Here is a 25017-nt window from a genome sequence, read left to right as displayed (position 1 = left end):
GTGTGTGTGTGTGTGTGTGTGTGTGTGTGTGTGTGTGTGTGTGTGTGTGTGTGTGTGTGTGTGTGTGTGTGTGTGTGTGTGTGTGTGTGTGTGTGTGTGAGAGAGAGAGAGAGAAGCCTCTTCATGTTTCCCGTTTACATGTTTTCTCCTTCAGAATAAAAGAGTACTTCCTGCCTCCCATTCCGAAACCACGGATCATGGGGATTGACCCTCTGCTCTTGAAGGTAACGCGATGCATTTAGGGTCTTTAGTTTTCTTCAGCTGTTGTTGATTCTGTGTGTCTTTGAACCTGTTCTGACCCAACTCTAAACTCTTGATATTGCCTCTTCCTCCTCAGAAGGGGAACCTGGAGGAAATCAACCATCACTTCAGCACCTTCCATGGCTACAGACCCCCAAGCTACTCCATGGAGGTCTGGGACCAGGTGAGGGCTGATGGTGCCTATCTCACCTCCCTGAAGAACTGCAGAGTCCCATCTGATGGTTGTGATAGGAAGGTGGTACCTGGTACCGCCCAGAACCACTTCCCTGCCCAGAGCCCAACCACCTATGTCCAGAGCGTGTCTTCGTACTGCACGTCTCCTCCTGAGATCCTCCCCTCACTGCTGACTGCTCCATCTCCACAGCAGAGAGCTGAGATTACGTCGGTACTAGGGACCGACTACAGCACGATGGAACATCCGTTCCACCCTACCAACACTGGCCCCGGTTCTGACCCAACCAGCCACTCACCGCAGGATTTCTACACCTGTGTCCAGCTCATGAAGGAGAGCAGAGAGGTGCACTTGGTCCCGTGTTTCCCATCAGCATATTGTCCAGAATTCCCACTGTTCCCCAGCTCAAACGAGATGGAGGAGGAGGAGAAGAAAAAGAGGAAGCTGGCTGAGTACCAGCTGAGGACGAGCACAGTGAGGGAAGGAGGAGAGAGGAGCGAAGCAGCTGCTCCTCTGCTTCCTGTCTCAGACACTGGCTGATGGACAGAAAAACAGCTGGAACATGGAGACTGTTTCCATGTTTAATGAGAATCTGCTGTGACCTTTGACCCCAAACTGCTCCTGTCTGGTTCTGCTGTGTTCCTGCTGCCTCGTCAACCCACAACAGCAGGTTCTTCTGCACATGATATTTTTCACTGCCGTTCAGAAAACCATCAACAGACCTGTTTCAGCAAAGCACTAGTGATGACTCAGCGCTTTTCTACAAAAAAAAAAAGAACAAAAGAAAAAGAAAACATGTCTTTCTTTTAGCGTTCAGATGCCACTCTGATTTTATTTGTCATCTTTAGGATCCAAACTGTTGCTGTTTTAATGTAGAAATACCTTTTTTCCTGGAGCAGAAGTACTTTAATCATAGATTGTGGGTAATGAAGTCCATGTGAAACGCTGCTTTTACCGGGTCAGATCCTCTTTCAGGACTCGTCAGTTTGTCTCAGGTGACAGGAAGTGCAGCGATGCACCGTCTACGTTCAGATTCACTCGGACTAAATAAATGAAAGATTTTTCATTCCTCTGGTCGCTCCAGATGATCCAGGATCTGCTCTTATTCCTTTATTCTCTGTATGTCGGTACATGTGAACGTGTCATTAAGCTGACCGTCTCGTTGTCTTCATCGGGTCGGCACTGATTGGAGCGTTGGTCTCTCTGGAAGCTTCAGCTGAAGCTCCTGTTTGTGTTTTTTCTTCACCTGCTTTGAGATTCTGCAAATATGCACAGATATTAAGAAGTATATTTTATGAAAAATCACTGTAGTTCTATGTTTTAAAGAACGTATTTTGTATATTTTAGAAATGCTGCACGACCATTCTCAGGTGTCCTGCATTATTCTGAAGCAGAGTGAATTTACTGCAGGGTTTTTACAAAGAAAGGGTTTTTCTGATTGATGGAAAAAATCCTGGAAAGATGACGATTTAGCAGAATGCAAAGATCCGGACTTGTGCTGCAGACTAGTCTTTGGTGCCAGAGGATTTCCATTTCCTTGGAAGTGTTTTTAAAAGCTCTAATCCAGTTTTTTAACAACCAAGCCGCTGAGTTTGACCCCAAAATGCTGCACATTATCAGGCAAATCAGAACAAACCAGACTTTTCATTTAAAGTATGTTAGTTGTTTTATTGCCTCCAGCTGTGTTTACTTTTAATTATAATTTTAGTGAATCTGAACCAAACATTCCTCTCGTGCACCAGTGAGGCCCTGTTAGCAGCTCAGACGAACCATGATATAAACCTTTAATGGAAAGTGTGTGGACCGCCGACGGGGCTTGGGGGTATTTGGGGTCACTGTTTAGGGTAAATCCCTCCTGTCTGATTTTTTCAAATACCTGGAACTCAGCAGTATTGTTGCGTTGTCTCCGTGTTGATCATGCAGTAAAATTTGGTGTTGCCGTCTCTCTTTGTGCCTTTTCTCGCTGTTGGAGTTGTGTTTTCCTCTTTTCCCCAGCAGCTGATGTTCTGCACACACACACACACACACACACACACACACACACACACACACACACACACACACACACACACACACACACACACACACACGTTCTCCCCCAACCGAATCAGATCTGCAGGAGGTTGTTTCTGTCGGACTCAGGCACTTTGGATTTGATGCAGTAAAAGGTGAAAAGGTTTCTTCTGAATGCTTTGTTGCAAATTGATGAATCACAATTAGTTAAAAAGCAAGTCACCCCTTTACCAGAGTCCTACTCCACTGCCTCTTCAATTTGAATAATGCAACAAATATGTTGCCAGGCAGACCGAGAGGGTGGAGTCGCTAGCAAATACACACATACAGGCTCACAATGACATTGTGACATCATAATGTACCAGCTAACATCATAGTGTACCTCTTAGCCAATAGCGATGGCAGATTTCAATTCAAACGCATTGCAGAGTTTTTACCTGACGACGGCTCAACACTGACAGTTTTAGGCAGAATGTTTAAATTTTAACTAAAATGCACTGAAGGGCCAAATTATTGACTACACGTGTCTACAGCACGATTGGACACTTGTTTAAATCGTTTATCAGCAAAAAAAAGTTGATTTGGGGGTGACTTGCTCTTTAAATAAAAGACATGAGAAATTAAACTCCTTTACAAAATGTACTAAAGTAAAATGACCCTAAAGGGGTTTGTGTTTAACCACTGATTCATTTTCAGAGATGAAAGCCTTCTTATTCCAACAAAGATTAATTTATTTATTCATAATTGAATAACAGGGAGAATTTTGTTCACCGTGTTTTGTTTACTGTAGATCTGTGTTGTTGGTTTGACTGCAAAACATGTTTTCATCGTATTAAATAAAGTTTAACGTTCAGATCCTTGTGCTTCTCTCTGCAGTATGTGTGTGTGTGTGTGTGTGTGTGTGTGTGTGTTATCAGCATTCTCAGGTTATAAATAGCCCTGATGATTGCCAGCTGAATGCAAGCAATCAACCTTGTCCTTCAAGCTGCTTTTTGAGGTTTTTCTTAGTTCAGCTTTATGAAGCTAAAACCAGAATCAGCAGACCTCTCTGTTTGTGGACTGAAAGGAAAGGAGGCGAAGGAAGGAGATTAACAAAATGAGGGAAAGCAAGAAAAAAACCTTCATAAAAAAAAGTTAAAAACTAAGTATGGTGGAAAATCTTAAAAAAGATTTAAAGCCCCAATGTGTAATATTTATACATGTTTACTATCAAGTAGTTCACAAACTAGTCATTTTTCGTTAATATTTCTCACCAACATCAGTTTTAAATATTTCTCTCAGCTTGAACTTTAATGAACTGTGGTCGACGCTCCATGGCCATCCACCATCTTGAAATACAGTAGCTGTTTAGGGACATATGAGCTCCGCGTTACGCGTTAGCACTATGGTCGTGACAGGTCGTGGTAGGTTTACAGAACAGTCATAATTAAAAATGCTTTTGTAAATTGATCGAGTAGTTATATTTGTAGATAAAATGAATAATATACCTCCATATTACACTATATTTTTAATGAAGACATTTCAATAGAAGAGGTATAGGAAGTTGTAGAAAATGCAAAAATACACAAAGCTGTTTGTACTCGATTGCCCAATGAACTTCTCAAATGTCCCAGGCAGTTAACTGTCCTGGGGCCTCATTTATCAAGCTTGCTTACGCACAAAACGGGGTTGGAAAACTGCGTAAGCAACTTTCCATGCAAACTTTGGGATTTATGAAAGAAAACTTAGCGGAAAAATGTGCGCAACTTTAATTAGACTAAGGACCTGGCTTACACACATGTTGGACATGGAGAGCACCTGCAGTGCTGCTGCTGAGAAGATACAATTATGAAATCCTGCAGCATTATCACTTGTACTGCTTCGTTTTCACACAGAACAAGACCCCCCACATGCACGCATACACACACATGCGCGCACACTCGCACACAGCCTGAAGCGCAGAATACGAAATGCAGAATATCAGCAGGGGGACAGATTGAGACAGAATGTTATGCGTCTGTGACAGCGTGTGTCCTATCACTAATCTAATTGATGATGCGCCCTGGCTAGTTGGACAAGGGAGAGCTCTGTTTTGCTGACTAGTTAGCGTGTGTGACTTTCACCCGGGAGTCTGGGGATCGAATCCCAATTGGACCATTTTTTTATATCCGCCATAGATCTCTCTGAAGAACTCACAACATTGACGGCTTCAGCAACGCTGTGCCACTCCGTTGATTTTCTCTTATTTGTTTTACAAAAGCACTTCCTTTCATTTCTCCACCTCACCCACAAGTACCTCAATTTCTGCTTCTGTTAAATTGCGCTTCCTTGATCTGCCTTGATCTACGGTCGCCATCGTCATTGGCGGAGCGCTGCAACAGCCGGCTTATGTATATGCATGAGATCCACAAGGCACTCTGCATTGACCATTTATGGCAGTAAGTGGGCGTGGTGAGGGCGGGATGTGACTAAAATGCAGCTGAGAAACTTTCTTGTTAGTCTCTGATTTATGAAGCAGAGATTGCGTGCAGCTGTGCGTACTCCACGTTTGATAGATCACAAACCTGCTTGGCGTAAGTACCTTTTTTTTTTTTTTGCTGAGCTTAAGTACGGATTTAGTCAGGATTCTATGCAATGTTTGATAAATGAGACCCCTGCACTGTTTGTTTAATTATTGTTTTCAGTCTGGTATAATGAGTGGATGAACAAAGTGGATTTAGGAAACATAGAGCCTGTATTGATCACATTTATGTTTTATCCTCTGTTTTAAGGGCAAAACATCAGGAAGGCAGGAGTACCTTTGCGTGTTTTGTTGATTTAAAAAAAGCATTTGATTGGGTAACTAGAGAGCTTTTGGAGTATAAGCTGTTGTCTGCTGGTATTGATGGACATTTTTATGAATCTATTACGGCGTTATATAAATTACCAATAGCTTGTATGGCATTTAAGAACAGGTTGGAGTTTTTTTTTACCCCATTTGGGGTTAAACAGGGAGATGTTCTCTCCCCTACGTTATTTGCTCTGTATGTTATTGCTTTAGCATAAGAAATGAAGTCTGCAAACCTGAGTATACCAATCAAGGAAATAAATGTAAGTACATGCTGAGGATGAGTTGAACTTGCAAAAAATGTTGGATATTATGAACATTTGGTGCAACAAATGGAGACTTACCATCAACTGTAAAAAAAAAAACATAAATTGTCCATTTTTGAAATATATTTAAGTGTAGAAGTGATCATGTATTTAACTTTGGTGAAGTACAATTAATGCATTCTGTTACTTATACGTATCTTGGTTTTATTTTTCATGAGAGCATGACATTTACTGAAGGTAGAAGAGCACTGGGTGGGGTGGTTAATGAGTTCAAGTGGTGTCCTGACTTGGGTTTTTCCACATTTACCACATTATATGACTCCATTGCTCCTGGTATTTTTTGGGGCACCTGAATGTAATCTTTTGCAGAATGGAGCTAGGCGCTTCTTAGGAGTTCACAAGTATACCTCCATGGCTGCCATAGAGGGTGATATTGGGTGAGAGCCCTGTGTGATAAAACAGAGAGCCGAAGTTATGCGTTTGTGGATAAGAAATCCTCAACTGGGACAAGCTTCATAGATTTCCCCGGTCAAATGATGTTTTAGCACTTTTCTCACTATTAAACAGCACACCTCTATTTTTCAATATTCTGCAGTGTAAAGTCACAATATGTACACAGACTTTATTTCAGATATATAAAGACCAGTGGGAAGTTGATGTGCTTAAAAAGCCAAAACTACAGATTTACATTGAATTTAAGGACAGTTGTGACAGAGCCATACGCTGAAGGTCGTTTAAAAAGAAGACGGCGATCTCTCTGTGCTCAACTAGTTTGCCCCTTGCTATAGAAGTGGGGAGATATAAAGGGTTATTGGAGGAGCAACGTCTGTGTATTTTATGTGATCTAGATGTGGTTGAGGAGGAATTAAATTTTTTGTTTTACTTTCTGTTATATAATGGTTTGAGAAGGTCTATTTTTCAAAAGATCCAGCATAAAAATCCAGATTTGTTCTTGTTATCAGAGGGTGAAATGTTATGTTAGATTTTTAATAAAGGAATTTTTGTCCTGGCAAAATGTATAGAAAGAGCGTGGGTACATAGAAAATCTGTACTTTATCCTGTCACGTGAATTGTTGTTTTGTAAATGTATGGCCATCTATTGTTTTACTGTTTAGTTAATAGTGTCTTTTAAGCCTGTGGGGCTGGGCACACGTTGTGCATGACACTTAAATAAATAAAATGGTATTTATTCATTTATAGCTTTGTGTAGTTTATGCTAGAAATTGGAAATTAACTACCAAGCTTCTGCTATTATTAAAGAATGGACATGATGGCTGGAGTGAATGTTGGAGATTGTTGCCATTTTGTGTGGGGCCACCGTAGCTGCAATACCTACTCTGAACTGCACGGTGCTAAAGAGTCGCATTCTTTTACCATCATTTCTATTCATCTCACAGATAGGACCTTTAAAGTGACAATGTGTAGTATTTACTGTTGATCTCTGCAAACATCAATCAAAATGTTTAAAATGTATTGAAAGATGCCCAGTTGTTGAAAAATATTGGTGGCTTCATAACATACAACCATTAAAATCAGGTCTAAAATTTATGGGAGCGGGTTTAAGGTGTTTCTCAAAGAACCTGCCATGATGTTTTGGTCCCGACCCGGTTGCCTAGGAGATACGTCATCAGAAGCCACCAAGACGTGTTCCACTGTTCATTTTCTACCGAGGCATCTGATCTCTGTTTGTTAGCCATTTAGCTAGCTGACCAAGGATACACGGGAAGTGTCTTGTAGCCTAGCCTTGGTCAAAAATTTCCCAGAATTCACCCGCGATATTTTGAAAAAGGATGGCGGGTCAGAAGCCAGCGGCTGCTTTGGGGGCAAATTTCAAGTTTAAAAGTAAGTCAGCTAATTTAAAATGTGTTTTTAATAGATCCAAAGAAGTTGGCCTGCCACACACAAGAGCAATCTGTAGAGCAAACGGCCTCGAGTGACTGTTTGCTCAGCAGATACCTCGCTGTGTGCGCCTGATTTTCACTGAGTTTTCCGCCTCACGAGACGCTGAGCCAAATATCTTTTCTGCCTCACTGGGGGTAGAAACTCACTGTGCCTGCTACTGAGCTGCTGGCTGAGCTGAAATATTCTAGTAGTCAATCAAAGCGCGTTCTCTGCTCACACGACCCCCAGATGTATTCACATGCAGCCCCCTGCCCTGTCTGCGTCTCTGAAAAATAAACAAAACGGTACCTTGCGGCTCGATCAGCCCACTGTTTCCATCACCCTCTGAAAGGATCCGGGCGGCGGTACTGTTGGAAGGATTCTGGGTCTTCCAAGCGCATCTTGGGGCAGCAGTAGCTCAGGTGGTAGAGCGGGTTGCCTCATGATCGGAGGGTCATGGGTTCGATTCCAGCTCCCGCCAGGGGTATCCTGCTGTTGTGTCCTTGGGCAAGACACTTCACCCAACTTGCCTGTGTTAGTGGTGGTCAGAGGGGCCGACGGCGCCAAATGGCAGCCTCGCCTCTGTCAGACCTCCCCAGGGCGGCTGTGGCTACAAGTAGCTTAACATCACTAGCAGTGTGTGAATGTGAGAGTGTGTGAAAGCGTCTTTGGGTGTCTAGAAAAGCGCTATATAAGTTCACTGCATGTATCTCTTGGAGTAGATTGGCATAAACTCCTTGCCTGGCCCATCTTTCCAGCCACCGTACACATACTTTCCTAACCTTGAAATGTCGGTGGCGGGGGCGCTTCCTCCACAAAAAAAGTAGAGGCATTTCCTCCGCTTCCAGCCCTGTCTCCGTTTTGTTTATTTTCTGACATGCAGACAGGAGGCTGCCATCTTGGAATCATGTGATCAGAGAATGCACTTTGATTGGCCACTAGAATATTTCAGCTCAGCTGGCAGCTCACGTAGTGCACACACGGCGAGCTTCTACCCCCCGTGAAGCGAAAAATATCTAACTGGTCAGATATTCACCTCAGCTGGAGATAGGCACCAGCCTATCTCCAGCGGTCAATGGGCAATCAGGCGGGGTACACCCCGCAAGAAAGCCAGTCCATCGCAGGGCAACACAGAGACACACAGGACAAACAATCATGCACACACACACACACACACACACACACACACAACTAAGGACAATTTAGACAGACCAATCAACCTAACAGTCATGTTTTTGGACTGTGGGAGGAAGCCGGAGTACCCGGAGAGAACCTACGCATGTACAGGGAGAACATGGAAACTCCATGCAGAAAGATCACAGGCCGGGAAGCGAACCCAGGACCTTCTTGCTGCAAGGCAACAGCTCCAACCACTGTGCCACTGTGCAGCCAGAATGAAAAAAACAACAAAGATAAAAGATTAATAAAGATTCCAAATTATAAACAAGGATTATTCTGAAATCTGCAGCCCTGCTGGGGGTGGGGTAGTTCGGGCATGGGGGTGGGGGGGTGGGGGGTGGGGGGCAGTGACGGGGCTGAGGGTGGGGGCAGAAGGGTCTAACTTCAGGAAAAAATCAGAGTGGAGCCACCGGCTTCAAGGCAGCAACGTTACTCATCCTGAGGTAGGAAAACGCACACATTGATAAACACACGCACACACACACACACAAACACACACCAGCACACACACACACACACTCGGGATGGGCAATTTTCCTTTTCCAGCCCGTTTTCTGATCTGAGATCTGTCATTCTGGCATTAAGTCTGCTTCTGCTGCCGGGACGCCTGAAAAGCCTAAGAGGCCGAGGCAGCTGTCACCTGCTTAAAATAGATCAGCTGGAAGGACACACACACACACACACACACACACACACACACACACACACACACACACACACACACACACACACACACACACACACACACACACACAGTCGCACACTATTTTGATCTGTTGTTCACTTTAAATATCTGAGAGGAGGATTTGAGAATAAGCTGGTTTGTTCTACAGAGACGAAGATCAAAGTAAAAGTTTAAATGTTTGATTCAAACCACAAAAATCTCATTTTGGTGTAAACACTAGTTACTGTGTTCTGTTGTCTAATCTTTCATTTTTAAACTCAAAAGTCTTTTTTGTTGTTGATTTCTAAGACATTACCTTTATTTTCAACTTAAAAAGTGGCTTTGACTGAACTTGAGGAGCTTTGAAACAGAAAAAGTTTCAGAAGTTCTTAGGTGTGTTCTTGCTGTGTCTTTGTAAATCCATGCTTTCGTTCTTTTTTAAACACAGAAACAGTTTTGTTTACCTGTTTGTAGCTACGGTTTCGCCGACAGCTGCCGGCTTCTTCAGGCTGACGCTGATGGTGGCGCGTCACTTCCTTCTCCGTTTATCTGCGGGCAGCAGAGGACGTTGTCGCCCTCTGCTGCCCGCTCTCCCCTCTCCGACGATGCAGTCCCATGCGTGGTCCAGCGTGTAAACTCCGTCGTCCCTGTTCATGGTCCCACATCCACGTCTCCTTATCTCTATTGCTTCCTTGATCCATCTTTTGTATTTTTGTTGTTCGGTGGTTATGATCCGTGTGCTGTCCCAGTCCATTATATGGTTTTCTCTTAAGCAATGATCTGTTACGGCTGACTTTTTTATTGTGCTTTCTGCTTCTTCTTTTGCTGCTCTTGTGTGTTTACGATTTGCCTCTTTCTCGCACTCCTTTCTGTGTTCTATTGTCCGTGTATTGAGTTGGCGTCCGGTTTCTCCTATGTATGTTTTATTGCATATTTTGCATGGGATTTCGTAGATGACTCCACATTTTTGTCCAGCTGATATTTTGTCTTTTGGGTGTACTAATCTGTTTCTAACTGTTGTGTATGGCTTTGTTGGTGTGTTTATGTTGTGTTTTTTCATTGTTGCTCTTATTTTTTCCGTTATGCCTCTGATGTATGGTAGGGTTATCACTGGTTTTGGTTCTTGTCTTTCTGGGTTTCTGGTTCTTTTTTTGGGTTGTTCTTTGCTTTCTGTTTTTGTTTGTTGTTTTCCTTTGTTTATTGCCCATGTCGGGTATCTGCAGGTCTTTAAAGCGTGTTGTATGTGTTTGTCCTCTTGTTTACGGTCTCTCTCTTCTGTTATTATGTTTGCTCGGTGATATAATGTTCTGATTACTGACATTTTGTGTATGGTGGGGTGTTCTGATGTCCATAATAGATATTGGTCTGTGTGTGTTGGTTTCCTGTATGTGTTTATGTTTAGGGTCCCGTCGGTCTGCCTGGTGATTTTCATGTCCATAAATGCTATGCTGCCTTCTGTTTCTAACTCATAAGTGAATTTTATGTTGCCCGTGTCGTCAATATTGTTTAAGTGTTGTGTTAGTGTTTCTGTTTGACCTTTTGGTATGATTTCCAGTATGTCGTCTACGTAGCGTTTCCATAGTTTTATTTTGCAGTTTGGGGGGGCGGTGGCTATGGCTTTTTGTTCCAGGTCTTCCATGAAAAACTCGCACAGGGTGGCTGATAACGGGTTACCCATGGCGAAGCCTTCCAGTTGTTTGTATATTGTGTTGTCGTATGTGATAGGACTGGTAGCTAACTCCACTTACTTCACATACGACAACACAATATACAAACAACTGGAAGGCTTCGCCATGGGTAACCCGTTATCAGCCACCCTGTGCGAGTTTTTCATGGAAGACCTGGAACAAAAAGCCATAGCCACCGCCCCCCCAAACTGCAAAATAAAACTATGGAAACGCTACGTAGACGACATACTGGAAATCATACCAAAAGGTCAAACAGAAACACTAACACAACACTTAAACAATATTGACGACACGGGCAACATAAAATTCACTTATGAGTTAGAAACAGAAGGCAGCATAGCATTTATGGACATGAAAATCACCAGGCAGACCGACGGGACCCTAAACATAAACACATACAGGAAACCAACACACACAGACCAATATCTATTATGGACATCAGAACACCCCACCATACACAAAATGTCAGTAATCAGAACATTATATCACCGAGCAAACATAATAACAGAAGAGAGAGACCGTAAACAAGAGGACAAACACATACAACACGCTTTAAAGACCTGCAGATACCCGACATGGGCAATAAACAAAGGAAAACAACAAACAAAAACAGAAAGCAAAGAACAACCCAAAAAAAGAACCAGAAACCCAGAAAGACAAGAACCAAAACCAGTGATAACCCTACCATACATCAGAGGCATAACGGAAAAAATAAGAGCAACAATGAAAAAACACAACATAAACACACCAACAAAGCCATACACAACAGTTAGAAACAGATTAGTACACCCAAAAGACAAAATATCAGCTGGACAAAAATGTGGAGTCATCTACGAAATCCCATGCAAAATATGCAATAAAACATACATAGGAGAAACCGGACGCCAACTCAATACACGGACAATAGAACACAGAAAGGAGTGCGAGAAAGAGGCAAATCGTAAACACACAAGAGCAGCAAAAGAAGAAGCAGAAAGCACAATAAAAAAGTCAGCCGTAACAGATCATTGCTTAAGAGAAAACCATATAATGGACTGGGACAGCACACGGATCATAACCACCGAACAACAAAAATACAAAAGATGGATCAAGGAAGCAATAGAGATAAGGAGACGTGGATGTGGGACCATGAACAGGGACGACGGAGTTTACACGCTGGACCACGCATGGGACTGCATCGTCGGAGAGGGGAGAGCGGGCAGCAGAGGGCGACAACGTCCTCTGCTGCCCGCAGATAAACGGAGAAGGAAGTGACGCGCCACCATCAGCGTCAGCCTGAAGAAGCCGGCAGCTGTCGGCGAAACCGTAGCTACAAACAGGTAAACAAAACTGTTTCTGTGTTTAAAAAAGAACGAAAGCATGAAGTTTCAGAAGTGCTTTTATTTTGTTAAATTTAAGGTTCTCGGTAATTAAAACAGGCAGATGGAAAACTGTTTAATTGTTAGATGTGTTTTTATTATTTTATAGTTTCTTCAGTATAGTGATCAATCCTGGTTGCCATGGCGACGTCCAATCTAAGCGATGAGTGTTGTGATCAAACCGTGCCTGATCGAGGTGAGGAGGAGGAGGAGGAGGAGAAGAGGAGCGTCAGAGGAGTTCAGTCTCATTACCTGCGCTGTCCGTCTCCCAGGTAGCTCTCCGTTTTACAGGAAAACAGAAATCAAACAAAAATAATTTCTGTTTAATTGTATTTTTATTTATTAGCTTGTTGTTAGTTTAGTAATAAAACCTCGTCTGCCTTGATGTCCATCCTTCTTCCTGTGACTATTAAACTATTAGACTAGGAAGTAGAACATTAATAAATCTGCTTTGTATACATTTAATCTGACCTTTCTGAGTAAAACTAACAACGGGGAAATAAAATTTTGCCCAGAAAGGTCATCTGTTTTCATCTTTGTCTTAATAAATGTAAACCGGGACAGGAAATGAACTTTTCTGTATTTTATTTGGGGTCTAAAATCAAGCCCACTAAAATCTGGAGCCAGGAATCAGATAAACCTGCGCCAACATGTCTTTAAAAGTCTTGTTCACCATAATGAACCCTTTAATGTTGATGAAAGTCCTGACGAAAGAAGGTTCAGCTCCTGCTCCATCGTTTTCACAGTTTCTCCATGATGTCAGACTCCAGGTTCTCCATGATCTCTGGGTCAGATGCTGCGAGCATCTTCATGGAACCAATCCACCTCTCCTCAGCCGTCGCTGCCAAGAAGATCATAAACGAGGGTGAGACGATGATATTAGTGCTGCTGCATGGCAACAAGAACAACACTGGGATGTCACAAGGTTGTTTTATTGATGCATGGTGGATTGCTTCTAATGTGCGTTTGGACGATTTTCATTAGAAGTTGGATAAAGAGGCAGGTTTTTTTTCCTCCTTCACATGTGGAATGTGAAATTAGGAGGCCTAAATGGATCAAACACTCTTCAGTTAGAGCCGTCCACGTTCTGGCCCTTCAACTGGTTAACAGGCTGACACACCAGGAGACTCTCCTCTCTGGAGGAGCAGAGACGCACTAATTGAAGGAATCAGCCTCTGTGACAGATCTGGGATCAGCTCTGGTATATCAGACAGTTTAATGGACGATGCATGTTTCATCTGTGTTGGTGGGGCGGGGGGTGCCACTGCAGCAGATGTTTTCTGCATGAATCGCATGGTTTATTTTAGAAACAACAGAAACACGTCAGAGGTTTGATTCTCCCTGTGGTGGGACGGTGCAACGTGCATCAGACCGCAGAAGCTACATCTGCATCCATCTGCAGAATTTGGTTATTTATTGTGGAAATATTTCCTCTTGGAGAGAAATTTAAAGCATCTCACTGGTTTCATTTGTTTTTACAACACAAACATTAATTTTACATCTAAACGTCGGACATTTAGTCAGATCTTGTCATGGTCTGCGTCTGCCCCTTCCTTCATGCGCCTCCTGTTGTTTTCCATTCCTCTCTAGATTCCCTTTTGTGTCTCTTAGCGCCCTCACGTGTCCTTGTCTGCGTCTCAGTAGGTGTTTTATGTTGTAACCTGTAAAATTATTCCTCCCAGGTCCCGTGTCATCTCATTCATCCCCAGCCCCTCCAGGTCTTCATTCACATTCTGTGTCCTTGTAGCCCCAGCCTCTCAGTCCCCTGCTCAGTGGTGTGTGTGTGTGTGTGTGTGTGTGTGTGTGTGTGTGTGTGTGTGTGTGTGTGTGTGTGTGTGTGTGTGTGTGTGCTTGTCCATTTCCCAGTTCTGTTTATAGGTGTCAGAGTTTGTGTGTGCGTATGCGTGTGCTTGTCCTGTTTATATTAGTGCATTTGTGTGTGATGGTGTGTGTGTGTTGTCCTTCCTCAGGCTTTAGGTTTAGTTTTTGTGTTTTAGAGTTTTTAGGTTTATTTTGGCCCTCCTCAGATTCTGTTTTCCCATTTTGATAATTAGATTCACCTGTCTTCCCTCCAGCCCTCTCTCCACACTCCTGCTGCCAATTTCCCTAATTGATTCCTTCTTGTTATTTAAGCCCTGTCTTGTCTCTGTCTTGTGTCGGTCCATTGTGGTTTGTAGTTCTGTCAGTCTTGTTTCTCTGTGTATAAACCAGAGTTTTTTTTTTGTATTTCCAGATCTTTATCTGGTTTTTGGATTTTGGCTCACAGCCTTGGATATACTTGGTTTTTGGCTCTCCTTTTAAAATAAAGTGTTTTACTTAACCTTCATCCCTGCCTCGTGTCATCCTGGGTACTGCGTATTTGGGTCCTCCAACACCTAATCATGACAGATCTTTTCCGTAACACTATGAAAAATCACACACCTTTAGAGGTGTGACCACCAGACCCCTCTGAGAATAGGTGATGTAACTAATAGTTTTACGTCTCAAACAGGAAGCCTGATTTCACTACTACCCTGAATATAGTATCTGTCAGGTCAAAGGTCAAGGGACTTAGCTTTTAGCAGAATTTCCCACTGGACAGTAACGGCATCTCCACTATTTAAAATGTCTTCAGAAATGTCCTCTAGTTACCATCTTGTTCCCCTCATGACAGGAAATAACGAATCCTCCTTTCCTGCAGAGCTGCCACCTCGCGGCGTTCGCACCGAGTCCACGCCAGAGTCCATGCTAGAATCTGCCGAGCAGCTGATGGTGGAGGACCTTTACAACCGTGTGCGCGACATGATTGATGACCGCAGCCCTTACAACACCCCCTGTGTGCTGGACATCCAGAGAGCCATGGTCCAGGACCGCCTGGAGGCTCCCATCAACCCCGTGGACGAGGTGTGGCTCAACATCTTCATAGCAGAGAAGTGAGTGATCACAAAATGTTTTCACTAAATGAGGAAATTTGATGTGAAACAAGCAATTTATAGATTTAAGGGATTTATAAAAGAGTTTTAGGTGTAAGTAGAGATGTGGCTGAGAAGGAAGCAAGAAAACTTCCAGGAGCCTGCAGAAAATACAGCAAATAGTAAATAAAACACGTCAAAACAAATAAAAATTCCACCTTTTGATGTGATTCAACACCTTAAGTCATCCCTTTGAAAATTCCTGCATCTTTTGACCTGAGAACACAGGTTTATCTTCTGTATGTCTTCCTGTAAACCTTTTGGACTTCTCTGTTTTATGTTTGATACCAAAAGCTTGTGGACCATCTTATTGTGGAACTTCGGGGCAGCAGTAACTCAACAGGATGAGCGGGTCGTCCAGTAATCAGAAGGTTGCAGGTTCGATCCTGGCTCCGGACAGAGAATTCTGCTGTTGTGTCCTTGGGCAAGACACTTAACCCAACTTGCCTGCTGGTGGTGGTCGGAGGGACTGGTGGCACCTGTGCTCGGCAGCCTCGCCTCTGTCAGTGCGCCCCAGGGCAGCTGTGGCTACATTGTAGTCCTTACTCTGAGAGGTGCTATACAAGTGCAGGTCATTTAAAACAATTATTTTTGCCATAATCATTTCAAAACTGAAGACAAATACTTAACTTCAAAGTTCAGTTAGTGAGTTTAAAATGTGAACTTTGGTTAATTTTAGAACCTAATATGATTTCATCCGTCCATCTATCCATCCATTTTCACCCGCTTATCCGGAGTCGGGTCGCGGTGGCAGTAGCCTAAGGCGAGATGCCCAAACTTCCCTCTCTCCAGCCACTTGGGCCAGCTCCTCCGGGGGAGTCCCAAGGCGTTCCCTGGCCAGGTGAGAGACATAGTCCCTCCACTGTGTCCTGGGTCTACCTCTAGGTCTCCTCCCGGTTGGACGTGCCCGGAAAACCTCACCAGGGAGGCATCCAGGAGGCATCCTGACCAGATACCCGAGCCACCTCAACTGGCTCCTCTCGATGTGGAGGAGCAGCGGGTCTACTCCAAGCCCCTCCAGAATGACCGAGCTTCTCACCCTATCTCTAAGGGAGAGCCCAGCCACTCTTTGTATCCGCAATCTCGTTCTTTCGGTCACTACCCAAAGCTCATGACCATAGGTCAGGGTAGGAACGTACAGTAGATCGACCGGTAAATCGAGAGCTTCGCCTTCTGACTCAGCTCTCTCTTTAATGCGACAGACCGGTACAACGACCCACAATGCCCGCATCACTGCAGATGCAACACCAATCCGCCTATCGATCTCACGCTCCAGCTTTCCCTCACTTGTGAACAAGACCCCGAGATACTTGAACTCCTCCACTTGGGGCAGGACCTCATCCCTGACCCGGAGAAGTCATTCTACCCTTTTCCGAATCAAGACCATGGTCTGAAATTTAGAGGTCTCTGGGCTGTCACCTTACCATGGTGGAGGGGTTTGAGTGTCTCAATGATCCTAGGAGCTAAGTTGTCTGAGGCTTTCTGCCTCTGGTAGGGTCACCCATGGCAAACAGGTCCTAGGTGAGGGATCAGACAAACAGCAGCCCAAAGACCTCTCATGATGAATTATATAAATGGAAACCATGTTCCCTCGCCCGGACGTGGGTCCCCGGGCCCCCCCTCTGGAGCCAGGCCTGGAGGTGGGGCATGCTGGCGAGCGCCTGGTGGCCGGGCACAGCCCAAAGAGGAAACGAGGGTCCCCCTTCCCATGGGCTCACCACTTGTGGGAGGGGCCAAAGGGGTCGGGTGCAGTGTGTGACGGGTGGTAGTCGAGGGCGAGGCTCTTGGCGGTCTGATCCTTGGCTAATAAGATTTAATTTGAAACAAAAAGACCACGGGTAATGATTCTCTCTTTCAGATCTGTTGCAGTCAACAAGGCCCGTCTGAAGAGGATGGGAATAACACACATCCTGAACACGGCTCATGGAACGGGGGTCTACACCAGTGAATCCTTCTATGCCAGTATGAACATCAGGTACATGGGTATTGAGCTGGATGACTTTCCCGACGCAGACATCTCACAGCACTTCCGACCCACAGCCGAATTCCTTGATGATGCTCTACTTACACACAAAGGTGAGACGGGTTTGTCAGAAAATTCCCATTCGTGTGGATGGATGGATGGATGGATGGATGGATGGATGGATGATGGATGAATGAATGAATGATGGATGGATGAATGAATGAATGAATGAATGATGGATGGATGGATGGATGGATGATGAATTAATGATGGATGGATGGGTGGATGGATGGATAATGAATGAATGATGGATGGATGGATGGATGATGTATGAATGATGGATGAATGGATGATGAATGAATGATGTATGAATGATACATGAATGGATGATGTGTGAATGATGAATGATGATGAATGATGATGGATGGATGGATGGATGGATGGATGGATGGATGGATAATGAATGAATGAATGAATGATGGATGAATGAATGAATGAATGAATGATGGATGGATGGATGGATGGATGATGAATTAATGATGGATGGATGGGTGGATGGATGGATAATGAATGAATGATGGATGGATGGATGGATGATGTATGAATGATGGATGAATGGATGATGAATGAATGATGTATGAATGATAGATGAATGGATGATGTGTGAATGATGAATGATGATGAATGATGATGGATGGATGGATGGATGGATGGATGATTGATGGATGATTGATGGATGGATGGATGGATGGATGGATGGATAATGTATGAATGATGTATGGATGATGGATGGATGGATGGATGGATAGATAATGTATGAATGATGTATGAATGATGGATGAATGGATGGATGGATGGATGATGTATGAATGATGGATGAATGGATTATGGATGGATGGATGATGTATGAATGATGGATGAATGGATGATGTATGAATGATGGATGAATGATAGATGAATGGATGATGTGTGAATGATGAATGATGATGGATTGATGGATGGATGGATGGATGGATGGATGGATGGATGGATGGATGGATGATGGATGGATGGATGGATGGATGGATGGATGGTTGGATGGATGGATGGATGATTGATGGATGGTTGGATGGATGGATGATTGATGGATGGATGGATGGATGATGTATGAATGATGGATGGATGAATGATGGATGGATGGATTGATGATGTATGAATGATGGATGAATGATGGATGAATGGATGATGGATGAATGATGGATGAATGTATGGTTGGATGGATGGATGGATGGATGGATGGATGATGTATGAATGATGTATGAATGATGGATGAATGGATGGATGGATGGATGGATGGATGATTGATGGATGGATGGATGGATGGATGATTGATGGATGGATGGATGGATGATGTATGAATGATGGATGGATGAATGATGGATGGATGGATGGATGGATGGATGGATGGATGGATGATGTATGAATGATGTATGAATGATGGATGAATGGATGGATGGATGGATGGATGGATGGATGGATGATTGATGTATGAATGATGTATGAATGATGTATGAATGATGGATGGATGGATGGATGATTGATGGATGGATGGATGGATGGATGGATGGATGGATGATTGATGGATGGTTGGATGGATGGATGATTGATGGATGGATGGATGATGGATGAATGATGGATGGATGGATGGATGGATGGATTGATGATGTATGAATGATGGATGAATGATGGATGAATGGATGATGGATGAATGATGGATGAATGTATGGATGTATGGATGGATGGATGATGTATGAATGATGTATGAATGATGGATGAATGGATGATGAATGAATGATGGATGAATGATGGATGGATGGATGGATGGATGGATGATGTATGAATGATGTATGAATGATGGATGAATGATGGATTGGTGGAGGTTCGGCTGAGCGGAGAAAACCAAAAATGAACAAGTAGGAACAAATGACTGCTTGGGTTTTCACTCATTCCCAGAAGAATATTCATGGTTGCGTTAAATAAACTTGACCAAACATTTTGTTTATTAATTGTAAGAGATAGACTCTGTAAGATTTGCCCAGCTAATTTATTTAATTCTGTTTGAGCTTCATCACGTTAAACTGAAACTTAATTTCATCTGAGAGAAGGTTTTCACGGATTTCTCCCAACAGCCAATCTTTCTTTCTAACAACGTTTTATCAGTTCATCAGCGTTCCTGGAACAGGATGATATTCTCCTAACATATCACCTTGGGAATATCTCATTTATTAACCACAGGCTGTGAAATTTAAACACTTCTTTTCTTCTCTCTGCCTGCATGTCAGAGAATTCATTATCACACATTAAAGATTTTCTGTCCTTAAAAATCCGATGGTGGTCATTTCTGCCTCCTTTGCTTGCAGGAAAGGTTCTTGTGGTTTCCATGATGGGCATCAGCCGCTCTGCCATCCTGGTGGCGTCCTACCTGATGATCTTCCAGAATATGACCATCATGGAGGCGCTGACCTCCATAAGGAAAAAACGTGCCATCAACCCCAACGAAGGCTTCCTAAAGCAGCTGAGAGAGCTCAACGAGAACCTGATGGAGGAGCGTGAGGACGATGACGAAACGCTCAGCCAGTGCTCTGTGATCGACGCTCGCACCCGCGCCATGATCTTTGGTGAAGAAGGTGATGATAATGACACCGACAAAGATGAGGAGCAGAGCATGGTGGAGGTCAAAGCTCAGTCCATCACGATGGAGGAGGAGGAGGATGGAGAGAGCGTGATGAGCAGTGTGGCTTCTTCTGCAGCTGCTGCAGCGCTCAGAAGTGGAATGATTGGAGTCCAAAACGGGGTGGAGAGCCAGGAAGCAGAGCAACAGGAGCTGGTTCTACCAGACCAGAATGGCCGGGAAGAAGGAGAAGATGACGACGACGGTCTAGACAGCATGATCCGTGAGTGGCAGCGCAGGAATGAAAAATACCAGAGCGACGAATGGTGGGAGGCACAGCTGAATAGTGAGCAGGAGGATGGCGAGTCCATCTCAGGGGCTCATCCAAAGAAGGCAACGCAAGGATTAGATGCTGATGGAGAGAGTGTCACCAGTGAGGATATACGATCTGTGAAAGAGAAGCTAAAACGTCGTAGCAGGAAGCCAGCCCCCGACGCCATGTCCACTTCCAGCTGTATGAGTTATTCTGATCTCTGGAAACAGAGGTTGAAGGAGATCGAGGACCAAGCTGCTGCTCGTTACCACAAGAAGGAGGGCGATGACGGCAGCGAGAGCACGGCTACAGGAGGAGGACGGAAGATTGATGATGAGATTGACAGCATCCTGTCTGACACTTGTTCTATGTATAATTTTTGTCAGAACAACAAGGAGAAGATGACCCCTCTGGAGCGTTGGCGCATCAAAAGGATCCAGTTTGGCTGGAACAAGAAAGATCACGAAGATGGAGTGAAGAGCTCTGTAGGCGATGGAGAGGGAGAGTCCAGAACACCGCCCGCACAGGAGGTCAACCTGACAGCGTACCAGGCGTGGAAACTGAGGCAGCAGAAGCGTCTGGGTGAGGAGAACACGGATGAGATTCTGGAGATGAGTCGGGGCGAGGACTCGGCAACCGTCAGGAGGAGGCAAAAGCGTGAGGAGATCCTGGAGCGTTCCAAGAAAACGTTAGAGGAAAGTCAGTCCATGTGTGGGTGGGAGGCAGAAAGCTGCGTCAGCGGAGGGACAATACCCCTGTCGGCCTTTTGGGCTGGAGCTGGCGTCACAGGACCTCCGAGCATTGTCAATGATGACAACATGTCCATGCTCAGTGGCAGATCTTCTGTCATATCCTCCGTTTCACAGCCTCGGAGCGTCAGATCCTCTAAGTTTGCTGTTCCACAGAGTCCTGCTCCACCAGTACCACCAATCCTCCCAGTTCTACCAGTTCAAGGGCCAGGAGGAGAACCAATGGTTAACCTCGCTAGCATCCAGAGCTGGATCGCTAATGTTGTCTCTGAAACAATCAAACAGAAGCAAAGTGAAATGAGCCTTCCTCCTCCATCACGAGCTGGGTCTGAGCTCCGCTTGGGTGGAGGGTCTGGTGTCCTCATGGGCCGTGGTGTTGAGGACGATAAAGCGTCCTTACTAAGTGCAGCTTCCTACTCCAACGTTGCGTCCAAGGATGGAGGCAAAGCGACTTCTGTCCTCTCAGGTAGCGCGCCCAGCAGCATCTCAGGTCTCAGTGGTCGAGGTTCAGTCCTGGGGTCTGACTTTAGATCCTCTCTGGGCTCTAGGAAGAACAAGATCACCACGACCAGTGTCCCTCTTTTCAGCCTCTTCCAGGACCAGGTCAACCTTGGAAAACTGGACGATTTGGACAAGGAGATCAAGTCTGAAATGAGGGACAAAATGGCCACCTACGAAAAGAAGAAAATCCTGGAAGACAACAGACGCAGTACTCTGTACAAGAAAAAGAAGGCAAAAGACGATGAAGACGAAGAGAATGAAAGGAAGAAGAAGGAAGATGAGTTTCTTGAAGAGACAACGAAAAAGGAGAAAACAAAAAGGAGTTACGGCATGTCTGGTTGTCTCAACCTGAAGCCAGCTCTGGAGAAAGACAAGAACACCAGCGTAGACAACTGGCTGAGAAGTGTCAGACCTCCTCCAAAGACCTCAGGAGCAGACGTCGACCCATCTGAGGATCCATACGATGATCTTGATGCTTCTGCTTCTGAATTTGACTTCTCAAGCCACAGAGGTTCTTTTGCTGCTGAAGACGACGAGGAAGCTTTTTCTTCCAGATACCAGTCAAGGTTACGTGAAGGTCTCCCCGTTGAGCCCACAGAATATTCCGGCGATGCTTTCTATAGCCGAGCAGGTAGAGCCTACGGAGCTTATGACAGCGACGAGGGAACAGACAGCTACGGGAACTTCTCCACAAAGAGGGAATCAGATCATCACTCACGATACCAAAGCAGAGGGACAGAAGGCAGCAGGAGAAGATGGGAGGATGCTGGTGATGATAATGATGAGGACGATGATATTTCAACCTTCATCGCCCAAACCAGGGAGAGGATCAGGGCTCGAGCTGCTGCTGAGGCTGAAGATGACGAGGTGCTCGCTGCATGGAGAGCTCAGCAGGAAGCAAAGTCTCAACGCAGAGGAGAATCCTAGAACCACCAGATCTCCTCAACATTAACTCTGGATTATAAGAAACATCTGGTGTTGCTCATTCAGTTCCACGCCGACCAGGATTCAGATTCAAGTTGCTTTTAGTGGAGAAAAAACTAAATTTTAAACACAAATTGATCAGCTTTTTTTATTAGTTTAAATTGATCAGATAATTAGAACATTAAAGATAAGTATTAGTTGATTGTGGAGCATCACTTGATTCGTACAGGATGTTGTTTTATTGGATTCTGATGAACCAGTATTTCAGCATTACTGCCACCTGCTGGCCTAGAGGGGAAATTGTTGCCATTTCTGCTTTCTATTTATTTTGGTTGGAAATAATAAACCAAATGGAGGAAAACAATCATGAAGGAATTTCTGTCATATTTGAGCATTTACTTCAAGTAGTTTTATTGTAAACTGCTGAGTCATTTGTCTCACTTTAAAGAAAAATCAGACCACGTGTGTTTAATTTAGATTATTAAAATAATGGATGAGACCGTTTAGTCGTGACAGAGAGTTCATTATTAATGCTGAAAGTTATTAAAATGACCCAAAATTTTACTGTGGCTTCTAACATCATAGGTTCTGTACATGAATGCAAATCAGACAGGAGTGGATTTTTGTCTTGACCAATGAGGCGGGTTCTTCACAAACTACTCAAGCATCCATGTACTGTTTCTTCAGAGTGTATTTACATGTTTGCATAGGTCAATAGAAAGGACTAATATCATTAGTTTCCATGGCTACCACACGTTTGGCTCCTACATGCACAGATTTCACGTCCTTTACAGTCACTGACCTGAAGAGGATGTGTTAGAGTAGAAAATGACAACAGCTGAGCACAGAAGGGATAATTAGAAGGTCTTCATGTTAAAACAACAGAGGTGTGACCAAGTCACTTCTTTGCAAGTCACAAGTAATTCCAGTCAAGTCTCGAGTCAAGTCCAAGTCAAAGACAATCAAGTCCAAGTCAAGTCCAAGTTCTTAACTTTGAATTTTCAGGTCATAATTAAGTCATCTGTCCAATTTCAATTTAATAGCAATGATGATAAATAAATTCCAGAATTAAAGCTTCATTTATTTGCTCAAACAAGCAGAAAGTGCAACTGAAGCTGATTATTAACAAAGTGCTGCTAGCCTGGCAAGCCAGACTAAATAAATGTATTATTTAGTCTGGCAACGCTCCACTGACGGCTCTCGGTTGTGGGGCGGGTTCTACCGTTGTCTTTCAAATGAGCTCCGCATTCCACTGGCCAATGAATGTGACATACTCTTGTTTCACTCTGTTGCATCATCCCACCCACCAGGCATATAGAGTGCCCTGATTGGCCCACAAAGTAGATAAAGCTCTATGATTTGTTCACTAAGCAGATAGAGCACTATGATTGGCCCATCATTATGGACCAATCACAGCTCTTTATGTGTTTGAAACCCCTCTAGAGAGCTGTGATTGGCCAGCCAGAGTCCTGGTAGGAGCTGCGGAGCTTCCAATGGAGCGTGCCTAGACCATTCTTTGCAAAGCAAGAATTTGGTCTAGTTCACTAGGCTAAAGTGCTGCTGCAGTTGGCAGCAAATCAAACCCAGAACCAAGAATGATTCATGATTTTTGTCCATGTCGGGCCACTTTTGTGCTAAAATATCAAATATGCTCAAGTCATCATCAAGTCAACAAATGCAAGTCGATTCAAGTTGCAAGTCTTTGGCATTCAAGTCCGAGTCAAGTTGTAAGTCTTTACAGATTTTATCAAGTCAAGTCAGAAGTCATTAAAATAATGACTCAAGTCTGACTTGAGTCCAAGTCATGTGACTCAAGTTCACACCTCTGTAAAACAGCATACAAAATACATTAAAATATTGTGATAATCTTACTCAAAGATCTCCCAAAAGGCTTTAAAATGAGTGATTTTCAAAGAAAGCAGGAAAAAGGGCTCCAACAATGTTTTAGCATGACTTACCTTCATGGTGACTTACAGCATGGTACTACTGGAGCTTACAAGAGGCAGAGCCTGTTGAACCTGTGAGGAGTTTCAGTCCTCCTAGCTGCTTCAAAATGTCCTACTGTGAAGCTAAAAGTCTATTATTAATCCATATATATTCCATATTCCACCCATAATTGAAATTTTGTCTGTTGACATATTTCCCAGAATTAAATAATGGAGGGAAAATCATTTTTAACCAGCCCAGTCATTCATCCGACCCGGCTGTACTCCTTTCGTTTTAGCTTAGCATAAAACACAGTGAGTGAATGGATCCAACTAGCATTGTGAGTAAAATCGTTGTTAAAATCACTCATTAGTGATCCACAGCTTTCAGCTGTGCTTTGTCATAAAGTAGTCCCAAATCTTAAAGGGTGCCTGTGATTCCTTTATGTTGATTCTTTTCACTTGCAGTCAGACTGATTGTTTAGGTCACCAAGCAGAAGTGGCATCACTACTGAGCAGAGGTGTGTACTCAAGTCACACGACTTGGACTCAAGTCAGACTTGAGTCATTATTTTAATGACTTCTGACTTGACTTGACAAAATCTATATAGACTTACGACTTGACTCGGACTTGAACGCCAATGACTTGCGACTTCAATTGACTTGCAACTGTTAACTTGATGATGACTTGAGCATATTTGATATTTTAGCACAAAAGTGGCCCGACATGGACAAAAATCATGAATCATTCTT

At 43.9% G+C, this 25017-nt stretch overlaps 2 protein-coding genes across 2 annotated transcripts in view; both read left to right on the top strand.

Moving 5' to 3' along the window:
* The window catches only part of LOC107384629 (prolactin receptor), a 48810-nt gene extending 47629 nt beyond the window's left edge, over window positions 1-1181 (top strand). Inside the window, exons 10-11 of the mRNA XM_070549805.1 lie at window positions 155-224; window positions 338-1181. Coding sequence (XP_070405906.1) covers window positions 155-224; window positions 338-973 — 706 coding nt within the window. The 3' untranslated portion in view covers window positions 974-1181. The remainder of the gene's footprint in view (window positions 1-154; window positions 225-337) is intronic.
* A 7750-nt stretch (window positions 1182-8931) lies between these two features.
* Window positions 8932-22703, top strand: dusp27 (dual specificity phosphatase 27). Its single transcript, XM_054734872.2, has 6 exons — window positions 8932-9021; window positions 12398-12560; window positions 13035-13153; window positions 14969-15200; window positions 17098-17315; window positions 19602-22703. The coding sequence occupies exons 2-6, from the start codon at window positions 12430-12432 to the stop codon at window positions 22340-22342; spliced, it is 3441 nt and encodes a 1146-aa protein (XP_054590847.2). The 5' UTR covers window positions 8932-9021; window positions 12398-12429; the 3' UTR covers window positions 22343-22703.
* The last annotated feature ends 2314 nt before the right edge of the window (window positions 22704-25017 follow it).

The sequence above is a fragment of the Nothobranchius furzeri genome, chromosome 3, assembly GCF_043380555.1.
Source record: "Nothobranchius furzeri strain GRZ-AD chromosome 3, NfurGRZ-RIMD1, whole genome shotgun sequence".
Classification (NCBI taxonomy): Eukaryota; Metazoa; Chordata; class Actinopteri; order Cyprinodontiformes; family Nothobranchiidae; genus Nothobranchius; species Nothobranchius furzeri.
Note: the sequence above shows the minus strand (reverse complement) of the source record. Positions and strands in the feature narration are given on the sequence as shown.

What these genes read in the sequence shown, in the direction of transcription:
- dusp27 (XM_054734872.2), top strand. Translation starts at nt 12,430, where the DNA reads ATGGCGACGTCCAATCTAAGCGATGAGTGTTGTGATCAAACCGTGCCT. An exon ending in CTGCGCTGTCCGTCTCCCAG is followed by an intron (nt 12,561 to 13,034) that starts GTAGCTCTCCGT and finishes TCGTTTTCACAG; the next exon opens with TTTCTCCATGATGTCAGACT. An exon ending in CAAGAAGATCATAAACGAGG is followed by an intron (nt 13,154 to 14,968) that starts GTGAGACGATGA and finishes CCTTTCCTGCAG; the next exon opens with AGCTGCCACCTCGCGGCGTT.